Source organism: Vipera ursinii (genome assembly GCF_947247035.1).
Source record: "Vipera ursinii genome assembly, chromosome: 2".
Lineage (NCBI taxonomy): Eukaryota > Metazoa > Chordata > Lepidosauria > Squamata > Viperidae > Vipera > Vipera ursinii.
Window position 1 is genome coordinate 28135071 of NC_139513.1, and position 25525 is coordinate 28160595.

At 41.2% G+C, this 25525-nt stretch overlaps 1 protein-coding gene across 3 annotated transcripts in view; it reads left to right on the plus strand.

Annotated features, from left to right (window-relative positions):
• The window catches only part of SLC25A20 (solute carrier family 25 member 20), a 32745-nt gene extending 7779 nt beyond the window's left edge, over positions 1-24966 (plus strand). Inside the window, exons 4-11 of one of the 3 annotated variants that reach the window (XR_014491686.1) lie at positions 8509-8599; positions 9924-10041; positions 11837-11909; positions 13115-13224; positions 17046-17170; positions 20824-21159; positions 24620-24758; positions 24856-24966. Coding sequence is in view for 1 of the 3 variants with exons in the window: in XM_083356077.1 (XP_083212203.1) it covers positions 8509-8599; positions 9924-10041; positions 11837-11909; positions 13115-13224; positions 17046-17170; positions 20824-20886 (580 nt within the window). In the remaining 2 variants the exon portion in view is untranslated. Of the gene's footprint in view, positions 1-8508; positions 8600-9923; positions 10042-11836; positions 11910-13114; positions 13225-17045; positions 17171-20823; positions 22151-24619; positions 24759-24855 lie in introns of those variants that run through there. The other 2 variants (XR_014491687.1, XM_083356077.1) reach the window with 2 other exon arrangements.
• The last annotated feature ends 559 nt before the right edge of the window (positions 24967-25525 follow it).

Genomic DNA, 25525 nt, shown 5'->3' on the forward strand with positions numbered 1-25525 from the left:
CCATTCTGCTTTGTCTACACTTCCTTGCATACTTACGGTACTTAAATATTAAGATTTCTTTTAAGAGGTACTTCCACGCAAGCATGTAGAGTCCTGGTTACCTGGCTGTAATTTTTAGACAATTAAAAAGGGACTGGTAAAATTAGTAGGACTTAATTCTGAATGAATATGATTGTAGAAGGCATGCTGTTCTCTATTAAATGGCGTTTTTGGGTAGTTGAAGTTTGATTAAGGAAGCTTATAAAAGTTTATAAAAACAAAGAGATAAAAGAATTTTGATTTTTTTATCTCCCATCTAGTTCAGGAGTAGCAAGCGGTTGCCCATAGGCATCGGGGTGTTCTCAGATACTTCCCTGGATGTCCACCAGGTTCTCTATCCTCGCTTAATTCCCCCCCCCCCCATAATATTGGGATCTGACTTACTGCAATGCATCAACTTCTACCGTCTTATTGATTTGTAGCAATATCTTTCAATACGGCAAAATTCCTGTAGGGACCATAGGCAGCAGTCTGGAGGGCTAACTCATCCACCAATCAACATAGTACCATGTATTTCTTAATAACTTGCCAGGCACATCATGGTAGACATATGAATGCACTCCCCATGTTATCTGCAAATTCCGGATGTGCCTTCAGCTCAAGTAGATTGTTTGTAGAGGATTTGCAAAATAAAGGCACTCATATTTGTATTAGTTTCTGGAACGATATTTGCAGGATGCAGCATATGGTGTTTCAGTTTTCATAGTCATGTATTCATCAGCGTATTCAAGAAGCATGTAAAACATTGAGACTACAAGATTATTGCTTTGAAGCTTTCAAATACTGTTACATGTATTTAGCCAGATTCACTGCCTAAATCCCGTAGATTAGGATTTGCAACACTGTCCCAAGTTCTTTTTTCATTTGTATTTGACATAAATCCCGATTGTGACCGTATTTTTCTTTCTGCTGTTTAAAAATAAACTGAATCTTGTTGGAGATCTCTAGAGGTTCTGTCTGTCTTGATACTGAATCCTGCTCTCTGTGGGCAACTCAAAGGAAAGCATGGTGATTTGGTTAAGATTTAAACAAAGAAGCAAAGTGACTTTTATTAAATAGCTTTGAATAATTTTATAAATCGCTTCATTTGATTCAACAGGGTATCCATAGTCAATCAGTACTTGCCTATATTGTTAGAGACCCCACACACCCACTTTACAGTCTCTTTCTGTAGTGTTCCTAGCAGGACTACCCGATTCTGTAATAGCTTTTTTTCCTATGCCATCCATCTGGTAAACTCGCAAGATTCGTTTTTCTCGCCATGCACATCTATACATAATCCGAACTAGACTCTGTTGTTTCTCTCAGTCATATAATATATGTGGGTGTATGCATAATTCTGTATTTATTTATTTCTGTCATACTTAGATTCAAGGTACTAGTAATGGTATTCAAAGCCCTACATGGCAGGGGTCCGGAGTACCTGAGGGAACACCTGCTGCCGGCATCGACTTCCCTCCGCCCTGTGCGTTCCCACAGAGAGGGCCTCCTCAGGGTGCCACCGGTCAGAGAATGTCGACTGGTGGCCCCCAGGGGGAGATCCTTCTCTGTGGGCGCCCCAGAGCTATGGAATCAGCTACCGGTTGAGCTCCGGATGGCGCCCGACCTTCGCTCCTTTCGCTGCGAGCTAAAAACATACTTTTTTGAACAAGCTGGCCTGGCCTGATGAGGGGATTGGGGGGGGTTGTTATTGTTATTTTATTAGGTTTTAAAGATGTATTTTAGTATGTGGGCATTTATTTAATCTTGTTTTAACTTTTGTAATTTGTATTTTTATTCTTGCCCTGTTCACCGCCCTGAGTCCTTCGGGAGAAGGGCGGTATAGAAATATTATTAAATTAAATTAAATTAAATTATGTAGTGTATATTGGAGGTGGTGACCTTTTGAGAACACTGCAATGAAATTTCATTTTAATGTATGCCGATTAGTGTACATTCAAAGTGACAGTAAAGATATTATTCTATTCTGGCAGTAAACACATTCTTAGCCCCATGTACCTGTCAGATAAGGTTTTCCTGAGCTAGGATTCTTAGCCTCTTTCACACCTGCCTTTCCACCTTCACTTCTCAAATCCCTCAACTGCAGTTAGAATAGAATAGAACTGGAGGAGACCTTGGAGGTCTTCTAGTCCAGCCCCCCACTCAAGCAAGAAAACCTGTACCATCTCAGACAAGTCTCTTCTTTAAAACCTCCAGTGATGGAGCGTCCACGATTTCTGAACGCAAGCTGTTCCACTGGTTAATTGTCCTCACTGTTAGGAAGTTTCTCCTTAATTCCAGGTTGTTTCTCTCTTTGGTCAGTTTCCAACCATTGTTTCTTCTCCTGCCCTCTGGTGCTTTGGAGAATAATTTCACCCCCTCCTCTTTGTGGCAGTCTCTCAAATATTGGAATACTGCTATCATGTCACCCTTATTTCTTCTTTTCTTTAGACTAGCCAAACCCAAGTCCTGCAGCCATTCTTCATATGTTTTAGTCCAGGCATGTCAAACCCGCAATGCATGACGTGTCACGACTTTTTCCCCATTGCCGGCAATGGAGTGGGCGCGGTTTTAGTATGACGCATCCGGCCTGCTGGCTGGCAGTTTGACATGCCTGTTTTAGTTTCTATGCCTTGGATCATCTTAGTTGCTCTTCTCTGAACTTTTTCCAAGGTCTCAACATCTTTTTTGTATTATGGTGACCAAAAGTGGTCTCACTAGGTTTTTATAAAAAAAGGTAAAGGTTCCCCCGCACATGCGTGCTAGTCATTTCCAACTCTAGGGGCCGGTGCTCATCTCCGTTTCAAAGCTGAAGAGCCAGCGCTTGTCCGAGGACGTCTCTGTGGTCATGTGGCCGGTGTGAATAGACGCCAAAGGTGCACAGAACGCTGTTACCTTCCCACCATAGTGGTCCCTATTTTTCTACTTGCACTTTTATGTGCTTTCGAACTGCTAGGTTGGCAGAAGCTGGGACGAGTAACAGGCGCTCACTCGGGATTCGACCCGCCAAACTGCCGACCTTCTGATCGACAAGCTCAGCGTCCTAACCCACTGAGCCACCGCGTCCCTTAGGGTTTTATAAAGTGGTACTAATACTTTGCATGATCTTGATTCTATGCCTCTGTTTATGCAAGCCAGGATTGTATTAGCTGTTTTGGCTGCTACTGCACATTGCTGGCTCATAGACAAGTGATCGTCCACTAGGACTCCAAGGTTCCTTTCACAGTTACTGTTTTTGAGTCAGGTCTCACCTAATCTGTACTTATATTTTTGATTATTCCTGCCTAAATGTAAAACTTTGCTTTTGTCCACGTTAAAACTCATTTTGTTGGATAGGGCCCATTGTTCCAGTTTGTCAAGATCTTTTTGAATCCTGAGCTTGTCTTCTGGGGTGTTGGCTATTCCTGCAATTTAGTTTCATCTGCAAATTTGATGGGTTCCCCTTCTATTCCCTCATTTAAGTCGTTGATGAAGATATTGAAGAGTACTGGGTCTAAGATGGAACCTTGTGGTATCCCACTGCTTACTTCTCTTCATGTGGATGTAGTACCATTGAGGACTACTTGTTGAGTACAGTTTGTCAGCCAGCTACAAATCCATCTGATGGTGATGTTGTCTATTCCACCTTTTTCTAGATTACCAAGCAGTAGATTGTAGTCTACTTTGTCAATGCCTTACTGAAATCTAAGTATACTATGTCTACAGAGTTTCACTGGTCTACTAATTTGATCACTTTATCAAAGAATGAAATAAGATTGGTTTGGCATGATCTGTTTTTAACAAACCTGTGGTGGCTACCAGTTATAACTTTGTTGCTTCTAGTTGTTTGCAGATTTGTTTTTTGATGATCTTTTCCAGGATCTTCCCAGGTATTGATGTTAGAGTGATTGGTCTGTAGTTTCCTGGGTCTGTTTTTCCCCCCTTTCTTGAAGATGGGAACCACATCAGCCCTTTTCCAATCCTCAGTTACTTCCTGGTGCTCTAGGATTTTTGAAAGATATGGTGCAATGGTTCTGAGATAATATCTGCCAGCTCCTTCAGAACTCTGGGATGTAATCTGTCGGGTCCTGGTGATTATATTCGCCAAGGTCAGATAGGTGTTCGCTTACCATTTTCTTGCTTATTTTAAGTTTTATTTCTAGTTTGTCTTTTGCAGTAGTTTTTTTGGTATGCTGTGCTATAATTTCTTTTTGTGTGAAGACTGATGCAAAGAATGAGTTAAGCGGCTCTGCTTTCTTCCTATTACTTTTTACTTCCTTGCCATCTTCTCTCTTTAGTGGACCTACAGTTTCCTTGATTTTTTTCTTGTTATTAATATGTTTAAAGAAACTTTTTTTATGATCCTTAATTTCTGTTGCAAGTCTTTGTTCATTCTGAGCCTTTGCTTTCATGATTGTCTTCGCATGTTCTGGCTGTCTGCTAATCAGCCTTAGTTATGTGTCCCTCTTTCTATTTTTTGTATTTGTCCTTTTTGTCTTTCAGAGTTCTGTACCAGCCTGCTACCGGCCCTGCAGCAAAAGCAGGGACGACCCCTTTACAAACGGCAAGAGGCTGGAATAAAGCCTGCCAAATTTATTCACATAAAACAAGAGCAAGACAAGACACCAACCATAAAACACGAGCTAAGACGCAGGAACAATCCAAGCGGTTGCCTTCAGCAAACCAGCCCTCCCACACATTCCCCTTAAATACAGTTCAGGGCGTGGCCTCTCTGTGCCTCCTTCCGAGGTGCCCCATTGCCTCCCTCTGTTTACTCCTGACTGATTGCCTCCTGCGTCGGGCGTCCTTGAACAGGGCCAGCTGTGGGTCATCTTCATCCACGCTGTCAGGCTCACACAGCTGGGTCTGCGTCGTGACTAGATGAGAGGGGCCTTGCTGGGGGCTCTCATCAAGCTGTCCAATCCCCTCAGCAAGCTCTTCAACACACACCCCGTCCTCCTCTGAGTCGTCCGACCCAACTGCCAAACCCACAGGCTGACCCTGAATCACAACATTCAGTTTGTCAGAGAGCTTTGTGCAGCCATGCTGGTTTCTTCTTGCCTTTCTTGTTTTTCAGTGGTATTGTGCTGGACTGGGCTTTTATGATATCATTTTTCAGAGTTTCCCATGCTTCTTGAGCTGTTTTCCACTTTAGGATCCATGGAATATTTCTTAAGTTCTCTCTGAGTTTGTTAAAATCAGCTCTTTGGAAGTTTAAGGCATTGGTTGAATTATTTTCTATTGCTTATGTTTGCATTATATTGAATTCCAGTATGACGTGGAATTTCAGTATGACTTTCCCCCAAGGTTCCGGCAACTTCAACTACCTCCATCACTTCTTCTCTATTAGTAAGAATTAGGTGCAGTACTGCTTTACTTCTAGTTCCCTCCTGTACCTTTTGGAAGACAAAGCCATCGGCTAGATTGGTTAAGAATCTGTTTGATCTTCTGCTCGCTGCAGAGTTTGTTTCCCAGCTCATATCTGGGTAGTTGAAGTGTCCCATTACTACTGTGGTGTGCTTCCTACATACATTTGTTAACTGGTTGGCAAAGAGTCCATCTATTTCTTCTGATTGGTTGGGTGGCCTGTACTATACCCCTATGGCAATGTCACTTCCCCCCCCCTTTTATATTGACCCATGTAGATTCTGGAGGGCTTTTATCTTTGATCATGTGCATTTCTGTAGATATGTAGTATTCCTTTCCCTCCTCTTTTTGTAGTTCTGTTTCTTTTGAACAATTTGTATCCATCCATCAGCCCATTCCATTCATGGGTTTCATCCCACCAGGTTTCTGTAATGCCAACTATGTTGTACTCTCCCTCATGTACTATTGCTTCTAGTTCATCCTGTTTGTTCCCCAAGCTTTGAGCATTAGTATATAAACATTTAAGACTTTGATGTCTGTCTGTTGGTATGTTTCCGGGATCTCCTGATTGTTGTTTGATTTTTTTCTTTTTTCTCATCACTCCCCACCTGTTTGTTTGATTTGTTTTCTTGGGATTTATGATTGGTTTTGTGTTCTAGAGATTCTAATGATTGGCCACCCTTCCCCCTCAGTTTTAGTTTAAAGCCCTTCTAATGAGTTGGGCCAGTCTTTTTCCGAGTATGTTTTTCCCTGTTTTCGTGAGGTGCAGCCCGTCCTTTGCCAAGAGTCCGTCGCGTAGGAAATGCAGTCCATGGTCCAGGAAGCCAAAGTTTTCTTGGCGACACCAACCCTTTAGCCACTGGTTTATTTCTAGGATAAAGGATCAAATTCTTACATCATTCTAGAATATAAATCAGGATGAGGGGCCTTGTATTGTCAATCTTAGATGGACAGTTCCCCTATCTGATTGCCAATGTATTATAGTTCCTATACAGGTAGTTCCTTGACTTAGGGCCAGTTGCTTCGCAATTATTAGAAGTTATGATGGACCTCCCTGGGGGATACTTATGACTCAGATTTGAAGTTCTAATGCTCCTCCCCCCAGAGTGACATGACTGCACTTTGGGTCCTTGGCAACTGGCTAACATTTATGGCTGTTTGCAGCACCCTGCAGCCACATGACTGCATTTTACGGTGGTTTTGCCGAAAACCAGCATTTACTTCTAATTTTCAGCAGTACCTGACTCATAGCGAACCATTGGTTGGCTTAATGACAGCGGCTTTCACTTAATGACTGCCACAAAAAGGGTCATAAAATTGAGTCAGTCACACAGATGACCCAATTTATGACTGTCATAAGTTATGACCATGATGGGCTTATGGTTGTAACTCGAGGACTATTTTTAAAAACATATCTCATCTGCTTCTTCCTCTCCAATCACTTTATATATCTATGTCTTTCTTCCTCTTTAGTCTACTAGAGGTAAACTAGATAGATAAGATGATATAGATAGATAGATAGATAGATAGATAGATAGATAGATAGATAGATAGATAGATATGGCACTTAGACTTATATACCGCTTCACCGTGCTTTACAGTTCTTTCTAAGTGGTTTACAGAGTCAGCCTATTACCCCCAACAATCTGGCTCCTCATTTTATCAACTTCGGAAGGATGGTAGGCTGAGTCAACCTTAAGTCGGTCAGGATCAAACTCCTGGCTGTGGGCAGAGTTAGCCTGCAACACTGTATTCAGACCACTGTGCCACCATGGCTTCTAGATAGGCAGGCATACGATGCTGGATTCATTCATAATGCCAAACCACTATTTCTAAAATAAACAATAGTTGACAGTTCATAGATTATATAAATGATAGTTTGTAAATCATTGTGGCTTGAGTCACACAGCATATGAATGCATATATATTCAGCAGTATGAATTAACATGGGACATGAACCATTCTATTTTCTTCTTTCTTTCCTCAGTTTCATAAACTATAGCGCATTGTATAAACAACAACATCATTCTCTTTTAATTAAAGATCCATCACTAATGGATAGATCTTTCCAGGCTTTACCTTTGTTTAGAAAACATAAGGTGTTTTTTTTAAAAAAAATCATTGTTTTTATAGAAAACATTAGATTTATTTTGCAAATGATTCTGCCTTGTTGGCTGCATTTGCCTGGATGTATCATATTGATACTTGAGGCAAAAATCTTGAGCCATAATATTTACTTGACCCATGTCTGTTTGGGCTGAATTTAACCAGCTGGAGGAAATTAGGCCTCTGAATACACTCCTTGGCTCTTTCTAAGGCATCTGTTTGGGATATAAATGGGAAAAAATGGCATAATTAAATGTTCCCGAGAACATTGATTTTTCATGGCACATAATGAGCTATTACCCCCCGTAGATAGGGCTCGCAACTTGGGAGTCCTCCTAGATTCACAGCTTTCTTTGGAAGACCACATAATAACTGTGACTAGGGGGGCCTTTGCCCAGGTTCGCCTGGTGCGCCAGTTGCGGCCCTATCTAGACTGGGATGCCCTGCGTATGGTCACTCATGCGCTCGTGACCTCTCGTTTAGACTACTGCAATGCTCTCTACATGGGGCTGCCCTTGAGGACCACTCGGAGGCTCCAACTGGTACAGAATGCCGCCGCAAGAGTTGTGTTGGGAGTCTCCCGATACTCCCATGTTACACCTCTGCTCCATGAGCTGCATTGGCTCCCAGTTGTCTTCCGGGTGAGATTCAAGGTTCTGGTAATACGTCAATACGTCACACAATGTCATGTGACATTTTGAGTAGTGCATCAAGGAGAGAAGCAACCTAGAACTAAGGAGAAATTTCCTGACAGTTAGAACAATTAATCAGTGGAACAACTGGAAATTTTTAAAAGATTGGACAACCATTTGTCCGAAATGGTATAGGGTTTCCTGCCTGAGCAGGGGGTTGGACTAGATGACCTCCAAGGTCCCTTCTTCTTCTTCATCATCATCATTATTATTATTATTATTATTATTATTATTATTATTATTATTATTATTATTTCTATTATTATCATTGTCATTGTCATCATCACTATCATTATCATTCTTATGTTTAATCTATATCCCACAATGTAATGTCCACTCTGTACAGATATCCTCAGCTGTTTGCAGCAGGAATGTTATCGGGGGTGTTTACAACTGCAATTATGGCACCAGGAGAAAGGATCAAATGCCTACTACAGGTAAGAGAAGAACCTTTCCGTGCTCCATCCACAACTGAACAACATCTTCCTATCCACATTATTTATTTATCCTCCTTTAGGATAGTTGAGCATATTCACCATCATAATCTTGTTGACAACATGGTTTTCTAAATTTTTGACATGCACGGAGAGAGAGACAGAGAGAGAGAGAATATATGCAAACATTTAGATTAAAGTATTATGTGTGGGGGAGATATGCTCAAATTTCAGAACATGTCTTATCTCCTGTAACTCAGTATTCCAGTTTCCCTAGCATTGTTTCGTTGTGATATTAGATTTCTCCGATGGCTAAAACTGGGGCACAGAAGTAAGCCAGTGCAGTTTTTCTAGCAATAATATAAATGTGATTGATCACTCCCTTCTTCTGGGAAGCGTCCCACGCAAGTACAAACCAGCCTGACCTTAGCTTCTCAGTTTAGGCAACTTCACCCAAGCATGCTGCTTGCCGGGGCATATACATGATAGCTGGATGAATATTGTGGCTGGGCTCATACTAAGTCAAAAAATAGGTAGTCCTCAACTTATGATTGTAATTAAGCCTCACAATTACCTTCAGGATGGTCATAAAATGGCTCATCACCAGATGACCAGACCCATTTTTTTGTAACTGTCATTAAGCAAATGTCTTGGTTGTAAAGTGATCAGGAGAGTTGTAAAACAAATTCTATCTATCTATCTATCTATCTATCTATCTATCTATCTATCTATCTATCTATCTATCTATCTCCCGCCTTATTTTGACAAAAAAGGCAGCAAGCATATCCAACACATTTTCCTCCTCCTATTTTCTTCACAACAACAAATAACCCTGTGAAATGAGTTGGGCTGAAAGTGACTGGCCCAAGGTCACCCAGCTGACTTTCGTGGCTAAAGTGGGATGTGAACTCACTGTCTCTTGTTTTCTAGCCTTGTGCCTTAACCACTAGACCAAACTGGCTCTCAGTACACAACAACCGTTCGCTATGACAAAGACAAAGTCCCAGTTACAATTATGGATAATGTTCTTCACAAACGTTTCTACTGGGGCTTCTTGAATGGGTAGCTGTTAGAAGCCTGCTCTGGGTGCTTAAACAGCTAGAAAAACTTTCTGGGAGAGATGGCAGCTACGGGTTTATTTTTTTTTCCAATTGTTACCATTTTGGTGCATAATCAACAAACTCCTGATTAAATCTCATGGATGTTTCCTTAGGAAAAGTTTAGATGTGCAGACTCATTTCAGCAGTAGCTTAGATTTAGGAAGACTGAATAATTTAAGGAATAGCATGTTATAATTGATGAGGCCATTATTTCTTTAACCATTTAGATCCAAGCAGCCTCTGGTGAAAAAAAATATGCGGGCCCCTTGGACTGTGCCAAACAGCTGTATCGTGAAGCTGGCATTCGAGGCGTGTACAAAGGAACAGTGCTCACACTCATGAGAGGTAGTTGTGGAGAATTGTTCTTAAAATAATGGAACTATAAAAGCCCTCCAAATGTTTTTTTAAAAAAATCCTGATTACATAATGCACTTGACAAAATAATTATAGAGCGGGGGTTAGCCTATCATGCAAGTCTAATCCCTGCAGAGTTAGCTGGCTGAATTAAATCAGATTTTGAATTGAAGGTCTGAATTCATTCAGCTGGTTAACTCTGCAGGAATTTGATTTTGCCCCAAATACACCCAATCCCATGTTTCTAAGATCCCTTTTCTACTGCCATTCTGACTGACTATAGACACATGGGGAGAAGGGTAAAAAAAATGAACAGAAATGGGAGGTAGGTAGATGGGGTCCTTCAGACCTATCCATGGGAAGTTGCTTGTGACCATACCACCACAGTTCTACAGATTGTCCTCGATTTAAAACCATTCATTTAGTGACCGTTTGAAGTTACAACGGTACTGAAAAAGTGACACATGACCATTTTTCATACTTACAATCGTTGCTGCAATCCCATGGGCACATGATCAAAATTTGTGTGTTTGGCAACTGGCATGTATTTATGACAGTTGCATTGTCCCAGGGCAGGGGTAGGCAACCTTGCCTCTTTTATGACTCATGGACTTCAACTCCCAGAATTCCTGAGCCAGCATGACTCCGCTTGGAAACCTCTCCCTTTCCCCTCAGCATGGCTGGCTCAGGAATTCTGGGAGTTGAAGTCCATGAGTCATAAAAGAGCCAAGGTTGCCTACCCCTGTCCCAAGGTCATGGGACTGCCATTTAGAAACTTCCCAACCGGCTTCTGACAAGCAAAGTCAATGGAGGAAGCCAGATTTGCTTAATGACTGCATGGTTCACTTAGCAGCTGCAGTCACTTGCTTAACAAGTGTGGCAAAAAAGATTGTAAAATGGGGCAAAACTCATTTAACAACTGCCTTGCTTAGCAACTGAAATTTTGGACTCAGTTGTGGTCATAAGTAAGGACTACCTGTATTTTCTTTCTTTAAAAAATTGCTCATCCTCTCCCCTACCCCCACCAAAAGAAACTGAGTCTTCCTTTTCACTAGCTACAAGGATGAAGGGGAGAGTCAGTACATTGAGGATCCCAGCCAGCTATCTGTGACAGGGAATGACAGAAACATTTCTGTGGTGTGAACAGTGCTTCTATATCTTATCACAATGTTTATTTACAATATGTGTGTGTGTGTGTGTGTGTCTGTGTGTGTGTGTATTGTGCCTGGCTAAGGAATTCTGGGAGTTGAAGCCCACAAGTCATAAAAGGGCCAAGTTTGAAGACCCCTGGCTTACAACATTAAAAATCTATAGTATAAAATTCCTAAACCTTTCCCTGCTACAGCGGCAACAAACACAAACCAGAACATGGTCGGCTCTATATCAACTTGGGGTTCCCATGCCTGCTGATAGAACCATGTCTTCAGGGCCTTCTGGGACAGTATCAGGTTGAGAGTCAATCTTATCTCCGGGGTGGCGGGGGAATGATATTCCATAGGGAGGGAGCCACCACAGAGAAGGCCCTTTTTCTCCATCTCACTCCATCCTTCCCTAATAGGGTAGATACAGTATAAATGGGAAGACTGTCCTTTAAATCTTGTTTTCTCTATCAATCAAATCAAGGTCTCAAGTAGCAAGTGGAGTGCATTGTTTAGGCCATTATTATAATTCTGCTTACAGAAAGCTGGCAGGTTTTAATCCTTTTTGTCCTTGCCAATTGGGGCTCTTGACTAGTTCTGCAGTTGTGTCTCTCATTTTTCTAATTTGGCTCTGTTTATTGGACCAGATGTTCCAGCCAGTGGGATGTACTTCATGACCTATGAATGGCTGAAAAATATTTTGACACCTCAGGGGCAGAGGTAAGCAGAATGCTGGATTTCTCACAAGAATAGCTAAGAAATTTGTTTTATTCTGAAGTAAGAGCGTCATGATAATAATTTGATGAGATGAACCAAGGATTATTGCTTTGAGCCGGTTGACACTGAAATGGGCAGCATATAAATTTAAGAAATAAATAATAATATCATTTGGCATTTATAAAATATGTTTTTCGGGATCAAGTCAGTGCATCTTATATGGAAGGCTAATGGATTCATTAGCATAATCTACCATGAATCATAATGTATGTAGCATGTAGCACAAAGGCAGAATTACTGGATTTCTATATTGTGATAAGCCATGGTTTGATTAAATATAATTTGTTGAATAAACCACTGTCAGCTATATTTCAATACTTTCATGCCAAATATTAGGCTTTTAACTCGGGGATTATATGAATCTACATAAAGCTTTTATTCTAACAACAAATTGCACAAGGACATTTTCTTCTTTTAGCACAGTACAGTTTGAAAGGTATCAGCCTGGCTTCTTGCTGAATCCAGCAGTTTGATTTAGATTGGCCAGTTCTGACAATATAATTCAGTTGTACTGTAAATTAAGCTTGATGTGCCAATGGTTGTAGCAGTAACCTTTTCTACAGAGATCCTGGCAAAGAAGTAGTCTTTGCTGGGCAAATTCAGGTACTCCTCTACTTACGACAAAATTTCTGTTGCTAAGCAAGACAGCTGTTAAGTGAGTTTTGCCCCATTTTGTGATGTTTCTTGCCACAGTTGTTAAGTGAATCATTATAGTTATTAAATTAGTAACACAGTTCTTAAGTAAACGTGGCTTCCCCATAGACTTTGCTTGTCAGAAGTTTGGAAAAGGTTATCACCTGATCCCAGGACACTGCAACCGTCATAAATACATGCCAGTTGCCAAGCATCCGAATTTTGATCATGTGACCATGGGGATGCTGCATAAGTGTGAAAAATGGTCATAACTCACTTTTTTCTGTGCCACGGTTACTTTGAACGGTCACTAAACAAACTGTTGTAAGTCGAGGACTACCTGTACAGCCCAGGTGCCGACTTCACCTGAGGGAATTGCTTATTGTATAACCTTTGCCCCCCCTTGTGAGTCTGAATGAGATGCACCCAGTCTTTCTTTTCTTCTATTTCTTTTTAGTAGCCATTTTGATGAATTCATGTTTGCCCTTTTTCTGCCTGTCTCCTGCTTCCCACAGCGTCAGTGATCTCAGTGTACCCAGAATACTCTTTGCTGGAGGAATGGCAGGGATCTTCAACTGGGCTGTGGGAATCCCTCCTGATGTGCTGAAGTCACGGTTCCAGACAGGTGAGTTAACTGATGCTCCTGTAAAGATTATTGCAGGCAGATTTAAAAGTAGGATTTGTGGAGAAAAGTTGTCAACAGGTTTTTATACAAGTAGCCCTCATTTAGTAACCACCTTGTTTCGCAACCATTCTTAGTTACCATAGTGATGAAAAGGCAACTTAGCGACCAGTCCTTGCATTTTTGACCTTTGCACATCTGTAAAGCAAAGTGAAACTGAAGTAGGATGGTAAGTACGGTTGTGGTTTTACTTGGCAACTGCTTTGCTGAATGACCAAGTTGCCAGTCCCAACTGTGGTCGTTAAATGAGGACTAGTTGTCTAAGGTGTTTAGAGCAGCTCTTAATCCAAATATTTAATCCTTTCCTATTAAATCAGACAGAACAGCTGAAATAAAACAATGCTGTTCAAACATCTGCTTTGCCTGCTATTTTAGATATTTAGAGGTGCATGGAGGGTGGGCCGTTGATACCACCAACTCTCCTTCCCTCTCCATTCTCCATTGTCATCCCACTCTATTCTTATGAGAATGCACGGTTGAAGATTAGATCTCTTAGCACACATTTGCTCAAAATATTTCCTGGAACTCTTCTGAAAATCATTCCTGGGCAACAGTCCATGACAGTCTCTGGTTTAATCTGGCATTAGATGAGGTATTCGCATTTTCTGAGGTGTGTTGGCTAAGGCTAATAGTGCAGAACACTTTCTCCTTGTTCTGCTCCATTCCCGCCTCTCTTCTAATTGCTAGTTTCAGTGTGTATAATTCTGGTCACCATGGAAATTGGAGTAAAAGGAGAGTACAAAACAGCCCTTTTTAGGGATAGTCTCATTTAGTGTCTGTTTGCAGTTACAAGTGTGATGAAAATAACTTTATGACTAATCTTTGCATTTAGGACCTTTACAGATTTGTAAAGCAAAGGAAAACTGAAGTAAAATCATGAGCACAGTTGTGGATTCACTTAGTGACCATTTCACTTACCAACTGAATTGCTGATTCCAGTTGCCCTCACTAAAGGAGAACTATCTGTAATCCCATCTTGTATCATACATTAATCATTTTCCAAAGCAGATATGAAGCTGGTTCTTGTAGCTGGGCTAAAGATTGAAAATCACACTTTGTTTGCTCAGCTGACGGAGAATGTAAAATTGCATCCAGGCAAAGAATTTGAAAGTTCTATAAACTAGCATGAAAATTGCTTTTTTTTCCAGGTCACTTCTCTAGACCTGGTAATTACATAGCTGGGTAGGTAGTGAAAAAAAAGTGAGGTAAAACTTTTTTGGATTCTTTTGAAGAGTGATGACATAAATGTGCTTTGCAATTTGGCAGCTCTTTTCGATAAATTTAGAAAGATTTTCTTAATCTACCTTTTCCCTGTGTGTATGCTAGCTACAATACAATCAGTTACGAGAGTGTTTCTCAAACGTGGAGAGTTTGAAGATGTGTGGACATCAATTCCCAGAATACGCTAGGCCAGGGGCCTTCAAACTTGGCCCTTTTATGACTTGTGGACTTCAACTCCTCAGCATGCTGAGGAATTCTGGGAGTTGAAGTCCACAAGTCATAAAAGGGCCAAGTTTGAAGGCCCCTGGCCTAGCCAGCCTTCAGGGAATTCTGGAAATTGAAGCTGCTGAGGTTGAGAAACACTGAGTTGAGGTATTTGCCTTGACTGAACAGGCAAGTGGCTAATTACAAGATAATTACTGATGACTGGTTGCTTAGTGACAATATGGAGTTATCCAGTGCTTTTTTTGTAAAAGAAAAAGGTGCCGGAACTCACACATGTCATACAGCCCACCTTGCCTACCCTACAAGGTTCCATCCAAAAAAGGTGCCGGAACTCCGTTCTGAGCGTTCTATCAGAAAAAAAGCCCTGGAGTTATCCATGAATCCTCCAAAAGATACTTATGGCCCAGTTTCATAGTTTCAATGATCGGCTTATCCTCCCTCAGTCACATGACCACATTTTGGATGCTCAGCAACAGGCCTGCATTTATAGCCGTTTGCAGTGTGCACAGTTAAGTGAACTGTGGATTCACTTAACAACCACTGCAAAAAGGGTCATAAAATCAGGTGACGACCCACCACAACTTACCACTCTATTCGGCAGGCTCCATTATGGTCATAAGTCAAGGACTACTTGCAGTCATGTCCAAAGTTCTTCATGCGAGAAACGGTGCTTCATAGGATGGACATTGGTGAAAACTTTCTTATCTTTTCTTTTCTTGTTTCTTTAGTTTTTACATTTATATTCTTTGGCCAGTTTTTATTCTCTTCCACTTTTACATTTGCAATATACGGGTAGGTTGTGTGCATAATTGGCTATTAAAATGTTTACTACAAAGGGTGTGTCTTACTTTTATTTTTTCACTGATAGTGAGGGGAAGTTCCATGCTTTATAGCCTGCCTACTCTCTTGTGCATTAACAAAAAAAAATAAATTTCTGCCAAATCAATTGGAGAAGTGGAATGCAGTGACTTGTCATTCTGCCAGCCTCTTGGCTTCCACCATTTTGCACAGGAAGGACTTTTCTTTTTTTTTTCATCAGCAATTACCGAAACCAAACAGGCTGTTGAAGAGGAAAGAGTTTTCAAACGTTCTCAGTTAACCTCTCACTTGCTCCCTAGAAATTCAGGCAGGTTGATAAATGTAAGATTTCTGTAAGGAGTAGGGGCAGGGACTACCACCTTGTTTTGGTGCTGCAGAAATGGGAAAATCTTCCCTCATGGTAATCGTTTATTTTATTTATATTTACTTATAAAATTTATTGGCCACCCATCTTACCATAGGGTAACTTTGGGTAGACTACAGTCATAAAAATGTATGTATACATCTACATTAAAACGTGAATAAATTATAACCAAAGGGTTATAATTTACATGGGGAGTGGCAGGGACAGAATGGGAGGGTGGTAGGAACTGTTGTTTGATCAACCACCTCCACTTTGCTGTTCCCCCATTGGGACCCCAGGCCAACTGGCAGAGCCAGGCCTATAGGCCTTTACGAAAGGATAGGAGGGTTGGGGCCCACCTCACATCGGAGGTGGGGCAAGATGTTCCAGAGGGCAGGAGCAATAGCAGAGAAGGCCTTGCTCTTGGACTCCATCAGTTGGAATAATCAGACTCACAGGACTCACAGCATACCTCCTATATTGGCATAAATGGGACGGGCTAATCTCACTGGGGTAAGATGTTCCCTCAGGCAACCTGGACCCATGCTATGAAGAGCTTTAAAGGTAATCACCAACTCCTTGAATTGCACCTGGAAACAGACTGGCAACCAGTGCAGCTTGCGGAGCAGTGGTGTTACAAGAGCCATTCTTGGGGGCTGCCAAAACTGTCCGCACCACTGCACTTTGCACCAGCTATAGCTTCCAAATGCTCTTCAAGGGTAGTCCGATGTCGAGCTTATTACAATTGTCCAACTGTGAGATGACTAGGGACTGAAACATTGAGCACAGGGAATCAATCAATTGTTGTTAATTGAGGAGCATTTGACCATTATGGCCCTGGTGGCGCGGTGGTTAGAATGCAGTACTGCAGGCTACGTTTGCTGACAGCAGTTCGGCAGTTCGATTCTCACCGGCTCATGGTTGACTCAGCCTTCCATCCTTCCGAGGTCGGTAAAATGTTGGGGGGCAATATGCTGACTCTGTAACCTGCTTAGAGTGGGCTGTAAAGCACTGTGAAGTGGTATATAAGTCTAAGTGCTATTGCTATTGCCATGGCAAGAGTTGGAAATAAAGAGGATTGCGAAAGAAGAAGGGAGTCTGGTCAAAGCCTCTTGGTGGATGAAGTTCACGAAATGTATTTTGCGTTTTTCAACAGCTCCTCCAGGAAAGTATCCCAATGGCTTCAGAGATGTCCTGCGAGAGCTTGTTCGAGAGGAGGGAGTGATGTCTCTGTACAAGGGATTCAGTGCTGTGATGATCAGAGCTTTTCCTGCCAATGCAGTAAGCAAATACCACCCTTTGACTTCTGGTTCATTTGTTTAACTATTAAATTTATTGACTGCCCATCTTACCCCAAGGTAACTCTGGGCTGTTTATAATACAGGTAGTCCTCGGCTTACAACAGTTCATTTAGTTACCCTTCAGAGTTACAACAACACTGAAAAAAAGTGACGTATGACCATTTTTTCACATTTACGACCATTGCAGCATCCGCATGGCAACTGATTCGTATTTATGACGATTGCAGTGTGTCCTGGGATGATGTGATCCCCTTTTGCGACCTTCTGACCAGCAAAGTCAATGGGGAAGCCAGATTCACCTTACAGCCGTGTTACTAACTTAACGACTGCAGTGATACACATAACAACTGTGGCAAGAAAGGTCTTAAAATGGGTCAAAATTCACTTAACAAATATGTCACTTAGCGACAGACATTTTGGGCTCAATTGTGGTCGTAAGGTGAGGACTATCTGTGATAAGAAGATAACATTTTACCAAACCTAAACACAATAGGAACAATATAATAAAAAAATAAATACACAACCCTAACTAAAAGATCAGAAGAGAGGGAGTAGAATGAGCAGGTGGGGGAGGTAGGAGGTGGGGATCCGTTATTAATCTGTCAACCAGCCCCAACGTGAAGGCCTCTTGTTGAAGCCCCAAGCCAGCTGACAGAACCAGGTCTTCAAATTCTTGTGGAAGGTCAGGAGGGTTAGTGCTGACCTCACTTCTGAGGTAATCTGTTCCAAAAGTCGGGAGCAAAGGCAAATTCTCCTGTTAAGAATTAAGAGAGAAAAGCAAGAAGCTAAAGCCTCCCGACAGATCCTCTGGAAAACACTTTATTTTTTATATTTCTGGCCAATGTTACATCAAAAGTACAGTACCTTTAGTTGGACTTCTCTATTGATTTACAGGTGTATTCAATTCCATTAGTTGAATTTAGAAGCCATTTCTGTCATCCAAGCAACTGTAGCTAATGTACAGCAATACTAAAACAATAAAACAAGTAGGAAACAGTAATAAATCAACAACATGCTTATTACCGATAGTCCTCATTTAGTGACCACAATTTGGACCAGGAGCCCAGTCATTAAGCAAAGTGGCTGTTGAAAGGACATATGATTCAGTGGAAACTCCTTGCAGACAACTGGAAAAACCTACTGTCATTAATTTTTCTACGTAGAATTCAGTGTCACCGTGCATACTATTCTGGATGATTCCCCAGTCTTCCAAAGCAGCTTTTGAAGAAACAGACTGCCAGACTGATATTTTTTCCCTTCCTTCGTCTCTAGCAAGTCTCCTTTGAGAAATGTTCCTCTTGACTGAATGCCTAGCTATTATATCTGCCCATGCAGTATATTTATTGGAGGTTAATGTTGAAACAGCCCCATTTTGTTGGTATTGTATCTATTAATTGAGTAATTTGGAGAACCAGTCGGTCCGAGTCTGACCGAACACAGTTAAGATCCTTTTCTAGATCTTATCTTGTGGCAATGAAGGTGGCAAAGCTTACTTCACCACTCTCATTGCGTCCGCAGATAACCGCCTGGCCGCCCTATTTAGAGTGGTCCGCTCCCTTTTAAATCAAGGGACGGGAGAGGACCCCCTACGAGGACGGGCTGAGGAATTTAGTAAATATCTGGTGGACAAAATTGCTCAGATTCGGGCTGGTCTGGACTCTGACTGGGCAGTATCTGACGAGAGGAAAACGATGAATTTGGCCGAGAACATTTGGGAAGAGTTCGATCCTGTGACTCTGGATGAAGTGGACAAGATCATGGGGAAACTAAGTGCCGCCCCATGTTTGTTGGACCCGTGTCCCTCCTGGCTGGTCTATGCGTCTCGGGAGGTTACACGAGGCTGGCTCCTAGCAGTTATCAATGCCTCACTGAGTGAAGGGTACTTCCCTGCCGCCTTGAAAGAGGCGGTGGTAAGGCCCCTCCTTAAGAAACCTGCATTGGATCCAGCTATTTTAAACAACTTCCGTCCTGTCTCCAACCTTCGCTTTCTTGCGAAGGTCGTTGAGAGCGTGGTGGCACGGCAGCTCCCTTTGGTCCTGGAGGAAGCTGAGTATCTGGATCCGTACCAATCGGGTTTCAGACCCGGGTATAGCATGGAGACGGCATTGGTCGAACTGGTGAATGATCTCTGGCGGGCCCGAGATAGAGTTTATTCCTCTGTCCTGGTCCTATTAGATCTCTCAGCGGCTTTTGATACCATCGACCACGGTATCTTACTGCGTCGTCTTGAGGGGTTGGGAGTGGGAGGCACCGTTCTGCGGTGGTTCTCCTCCTACCTCTTGGGCCGTTCGCAGACGGTGTTAGCAGGGGGGCAGAGGTCAAGCCCTAGGCCCCTTAGTTGTGGAGTGCCTCAGGGGTCGGTGCTCTCGCCCCTCCTGTTCAACATCTATATGAAGCCGCTGGGAGAGATCATCCGTGGCTTCGGGGTGAAGTATCATCAATATGCTGATGATACCCAGCTTTTCATCTCCACCCCGAACCAACCCAGTGATGCCCTCGATGTGATGTCCCGTTGCCTGGAAGCGGTACAGATTTGGATGGGAAAGAACAGGCTTCGGCTCAACCCGGCCAAGACTGAGTGGCTTTACATACCGTCATCTCGTTTAGTCCAAGAGGTTCCATCTTTGATTATAGGGGGAGAGATGTTACCTCCCGTTGATAGAGCACGCAATCTGGGCATCCTCCTAGATTCATGACTCAGTTTTGAAGATCATATTGGAGTCGTAGCTACGGGGGCATTTGCCCAGATTCGCCTAATATACCAATTGCGCCCCTTTCTGGACCGATATGCCCTACGTACAGTCACCCACGCACTCGTTACCTCCTGTATAGACTACTGCAATGCTCTCTACATGGGGCTGCCCTTGAAAACCACCCGGAGGCTTCAGCTGGTGCAGAATGCGGCTGCACTAGTAGTGATGGGAGCTCCCCGATATTCCCATATAACACCTCTGCTCCATGAGCTGCATTGGTTACCGGTTGCCCTCCGGGTGAGATTTAAGGTGCTGGTACTTACCTTTAAAGCCCTACATGGCTTAGGCCCGGGATACTTGCAGGACCATCTGCTACTGGGAACGAATTCCCATCGCCCAGTACGCTCACACAGAGAAGGCCTCCTCAGGGTACCGTCGGCTAGACAATGTCGGCTGGCGAACCCCAGGGGAAGGGCCTTCTCTGTGGGAGTGCCAGTCCTATGGAATCAGCTCCCCCCTGAGCTTCGGATGGCCCAAGATCTCCAGTCCTTTCGCCGCGGCCTCAAAACAGTCCTTTTCCACCTGGCTGACCTGGACTGACAGGCATTTTAATTATGTTTACAATTTTTAATTTATTTTTAATTTTTAATTTTAATTTATTGCACAGATGACTTTAATTTTAATTTTATCTTAATTTCTGTACTTATTATATGTTATTGTTGTTAGCCGCCCTGAGTCCTTTGGGAGATAGGGCGGGATATAAGTCCCATTAATAAATAATAAATAAATAAATAAATAAATAAATAAATAAATAAATAAATAAATAAATAAATAAATTCATGCTATGAATTAATGGAAACTCTTCTATAGGAAAAAATATATAAAATATTCCACAAAAAATGTAAATTTATGTCTGTACCTAATATGTATTTTTTTCCAGGCATGCTTCCTTGGCTTTGAAGTTGCCATGAAGTTTCTTAACTGGATGGCACCAGGTTTTTGATGATTGAAGGAACTCGAGGACAAGGAAAAGAACTGTAGTAATTGCATTGGAGGAGAAAATCAGAATTATGACATAAGCTACAAAGTGACTCCTTTTTATTAATCTTTTTGCCTTACGCTTTATGGGTAGTACCCTTTTGCCATTTGGAATTTTGAGCCAAATCTCCTTCTGTGGAGAAATTCAAGAGGAGTTCACAATCACACACTTGCCTTCTCAATTCAAAAGTACCAAAGTGGTTATTCTGTTGATAGAACATCTTACTGCTATTAACAGGTATCAGTGTTTAATTTTTATCCCTCATTTTCCTGTGATGAATAAAGGAAAACAATTTTAATTTCCCTTTTTACATTAATAAAAAAATGCATTGCTGGTTATGACACCAAGGACATTCCAAGAAGCCATAGGATGTTTGGAACTGTCCATATTGTACTTAATTCTCAGGACAGAATTTAAGTAATAGATACACTGATATAAAACATTTGATTGCACTTACAGATGTTTGGTGCTATTTGTCATGGTTTCTTGTTAGTTCCTGTGGAATGAATGGGAACATCTGAACAGTTTTGTATTTCTGTTCAAGCCTTATTTACTATAGTAAGCCTTGCATATACAACACAGTTGTATGTTTTGACCATATAAGCCTCCCTTTACTGCCCTGTGGTCTCTGACCCAAAGTCCATGGCATGCAATTGCTTCTTTGACATAATTAATATAAAAAGAAGGCCAACTAGAAGAATAATGCAAGCATTAAAGAGCCTTGAAGACACCAAATATAAATAAGTATTAAAATTAGTGAAGATCTTCTATGTGTTTGTGTATGATGAAATACCTCAAATAAGTGAATAGCAGAAACTGTGGGGTAAATCCCAATCATTTCGGCTGGAATATAATATAAAAATACCTTTTTCTAAATTCAGCTTTGGTCCTTTCTGGATAACTAATGATATCTTGAGAGGCAGCTTTGCAAGAGATGGACAATCTTGTATATGGCATACCAGATTATGTATTTTGGTATTCCCGGTACCTACGATAGGAATGTATTGCAATAATTTCAAAGCAATTTGTGTTCCACCCTAGCAAGCTTTTAAAGTTGGAGGAGCCTGAAGTAGGATAACTAACTACAATGCCATTGTGTTTTAATGTGATCTTCTTGTACACTCATATATGGGTTTTTAAGTACATCCCATGTACAAAGAGAATAAACAATGTTTACAAAATGTCTCAGTGGAATGTGCTTAGGACCCAATAAAAGTTGTGTATTGGTTTTCTTGTTTGTTTTCCATCTTGAAATAGTTATATCAGTACTGGAAACATGCCTCTTTGTCACAGCATTCTGGGAATTTGAAGAAAAGAGTCTTTATCAATGGGAAGGGGGCTGAGATATTTGTTAAATTGTACGTGTGAGTCCAGCAACAAAAAGTTGCAGAGTGCAGTGTTCATAAAAAGTTTCATTTTTTAATCTATTTTAGAAGGACGTTCAATGCATTTCCATCTTAAATGGACACTTTGGGGAATTACCTCAGTTTCCCCAAAGTATCTGTTTCAACTTAATTGAAATATGCAATTGTTTTGCTATGTAAGGACAGTCAGGTTTTCCAAATATCAAAAGAGAGTCGTTGAATGCAATGAACTTTAGTTCTACATTCAGTGAAGTATAGTTTGGTTAAATTTGGTTCTACATTATAATGGGATAATTTACTGAAGGGAGAAGTCTCTTGTCCTCAGTCCAAATGCCATTCTTTTGTGGCCTTTCCTTCAGACAGAAAGAAGGAAAGAAGGATTATGTAATGTCAGGACAGTGGAACGTGAACTCTGGTGGACCAGGATCGGCTCATTTATAGTGGTACATTTTGTGTCAGCTATTGCATTTTATGAGAGAAAATCTGGAGTTCTGACTCTCTACAAGGAGCATTTTGAATGGAAGGGTGCAAAGTTTATGGATGGGCCTCCATAAGTTGTCCCACAGGTCCTTTTTCAAAGGGCTACTGGACTTCCTTTGTTTTTCCTTTGAAAAAAGCACCTTTGGGACAACCATGACCTGGATGACTGAGAATCTCCATAGACCTGCCTCTGTAGGTTTCACACTGCATTCATGTATCAGCCCATTCTTGATTCTCCTGAAAACACAGGAAGAGGATAGCCTTCTTTTGGCATGGATGTTGGCTTTATTGTTGACTGAGAGACTCGTTTGTTTTGCCTCAGATACAATGACTGTGTTGATATAGTTTGTATTATCTTTCATCTACAGTCACTTATTTATTGACCGTCATTGCTGTTCATTTCTCCTTGTTTTTTTATACTCAAGATCAGGGGTCTTCAAACTTGGCCCTTTTATGACTTGTGGACTTCAACTCCCAGAATTCCTCAGCCAGCCGCGCTGGTCAAGGAATTCTGGGAGTTGAAGTCCACAAGTCATAAAAGGGCCAAGTTTGAAGACCCCTGTTCAAGATAATCTGAAATCACTTTTCTCAAAACCATGTCATCTACTGTGTCAAATAAGGAGAATGAAGTCTGCACTTCTGAATTTATAAAATACCAATAGCTGGCTTTGAAATGCCATTCCTGTATGTAGTTTTTCAATTGGGGGGGAGGCTCTTTTTAAAAAATGAATAAGTTACCTCACGATGCCCAATATCAGCATGATTAGACGGTAGTTAGTCATTGTCTCATTATGTAAGCTGAAGTACTGAATTGGCTCTCTCTGCAGCATACTGCACCATTCAATGCTTAAGCTCATCCAGAAAGATGAGTAATTCATTCCCTCCCACTTTAAGAACAGCAAATAAGAGCTTTATGGGGGTAGGCTGAAATCCAGCTCAGGTCTTATTAAGTGTCTTATTTTAGTTAGAAATCTTTGTGGTACAGGATTTTATTAGTTTCATCTGGATCTATTGACCCTGAACAAAATATAGCTGGGGTGACTAGCATCAGAAGAGTTTCTTTCTCACAGTCAGTATTCTATGCTGCTGAACTGAGCTGCCCTTTACATTGGCTGCCATGCGTCTGACATAAACCCATTAAGCACATATTACGCAAAGCCATTGGTGGGCTATATTTGGTTTTAGTCTAACATATCGTGCTAACTTTAACCCCTGTGGTTTGTTCAATAACTATGGTTAAATAAAGCTTAGAATGCTGTGTGGACTCAGTCATTTAATCCAACAGGAATTCCAAAGCAAATAAATTATCTGTCTCCTTTTAGCTTAGCAAGGTTTGGATTCAGCATAGATCAGTTGATCTTGGTGCAAGTGAATTAATCTGAAATTTTATTCTTCACTCAGTTTAGAGCAGGCATGTCAAACTCGCAACGTTATGTGACGTCGCATGACATATTTTGACTTTTCCCCCATTGCCGGCAATGGGGTGGGTGCGGTTTCGGCATGACGCATCCGGCCCACGGGCTGGCAGTTTGACATGCCTGAATTACAGCATAACTGTAACTCATGTAAATCAGCTAATAATTCACATTATTAATCCATTTAATTTACATGCTCAAGTGTAACTATAGGTGCCTGGCGGAAGGGAGGACAAGAACTATAAAAATGCTTATACTTCCATACTGTTAGTTTACATTTTTTATTAAAGTCTTATACATATGCACATTAGAACAATCTTTAATATTTACTCCAAATGAACATATACAGGTACATTGCTAAGCAAACAGTATCAGATGGTCTTGTCAAACATTAAACAGAAATTACAGTTTCTTGATTCATGCCTTTTTTTCTCCCAGATTTATTGAAACAAATCTCTTCACGTACAGCTCTGGGCAGTTGAAAAATATATGTAAAAGAAAGTTGGAAAAATTCTATAATTCTATTTTATGCCTAACAGCAGAAATATAGTTTTCCTAAATTAAAAACTTCTGACAGGTGAAAACAATTTTTATCTTGTGAGATACAGAATAAGGTAAAAATATAGTAACGTTCAGGCTGGTTTTTAATCTTAATCTAATCTAATGTTTTCTAGGGGAAAAAATGAAGTAAACCTGCATCTAACTAATTTCTGCCTATCATTCAGTTGGCAAAAGATGTTGAATCCTGCTGAGGTGAATGATATATATTCATAATGTTTTCCTACAAAAGAGCAGACTTACTTGTCTAGTCTGATGAACTGAATTAAAGTACAATGATGTCTAGTAGGGTTATGATGCTTTGGCCACATGGGAATATGTAAATGTGGTGATAACCACAGTTGACAGTTTATTCGTTTTTCTGGAATTAAACAACAACTATGTGATCTATGGTAGGAAAACAAGTGGCTGCTTTAAGAAGCTGTAGATGTGTGCCACATTAGTATCCCTGCTGTTTCTGCTTTCACATCCAAAGCAACGCTACTAAATTAATAAGATGGTCTGATAAGAGATTGAAGAACACCATTTCACAATGGTGCTGGAATAATAATAATAATATAATAATAATAATAATAATAATAATAATAATAATAATAATAATAATAATAAGTTGGAAGGGACCTTGGAGGTCATCTAGTCCAACCCCCTGCTCAGGCAGGAAACGCTATACCATTTCAGGCAAATGGCTGTCCAGTCTCTTCTTAAAAACCTCCAGTGTTGGAGCATTCACCACCTCTGGAGGCAGGTTGTTCCACTGGTTAGTTGTTCTAACTGTCAGGAAGTTTT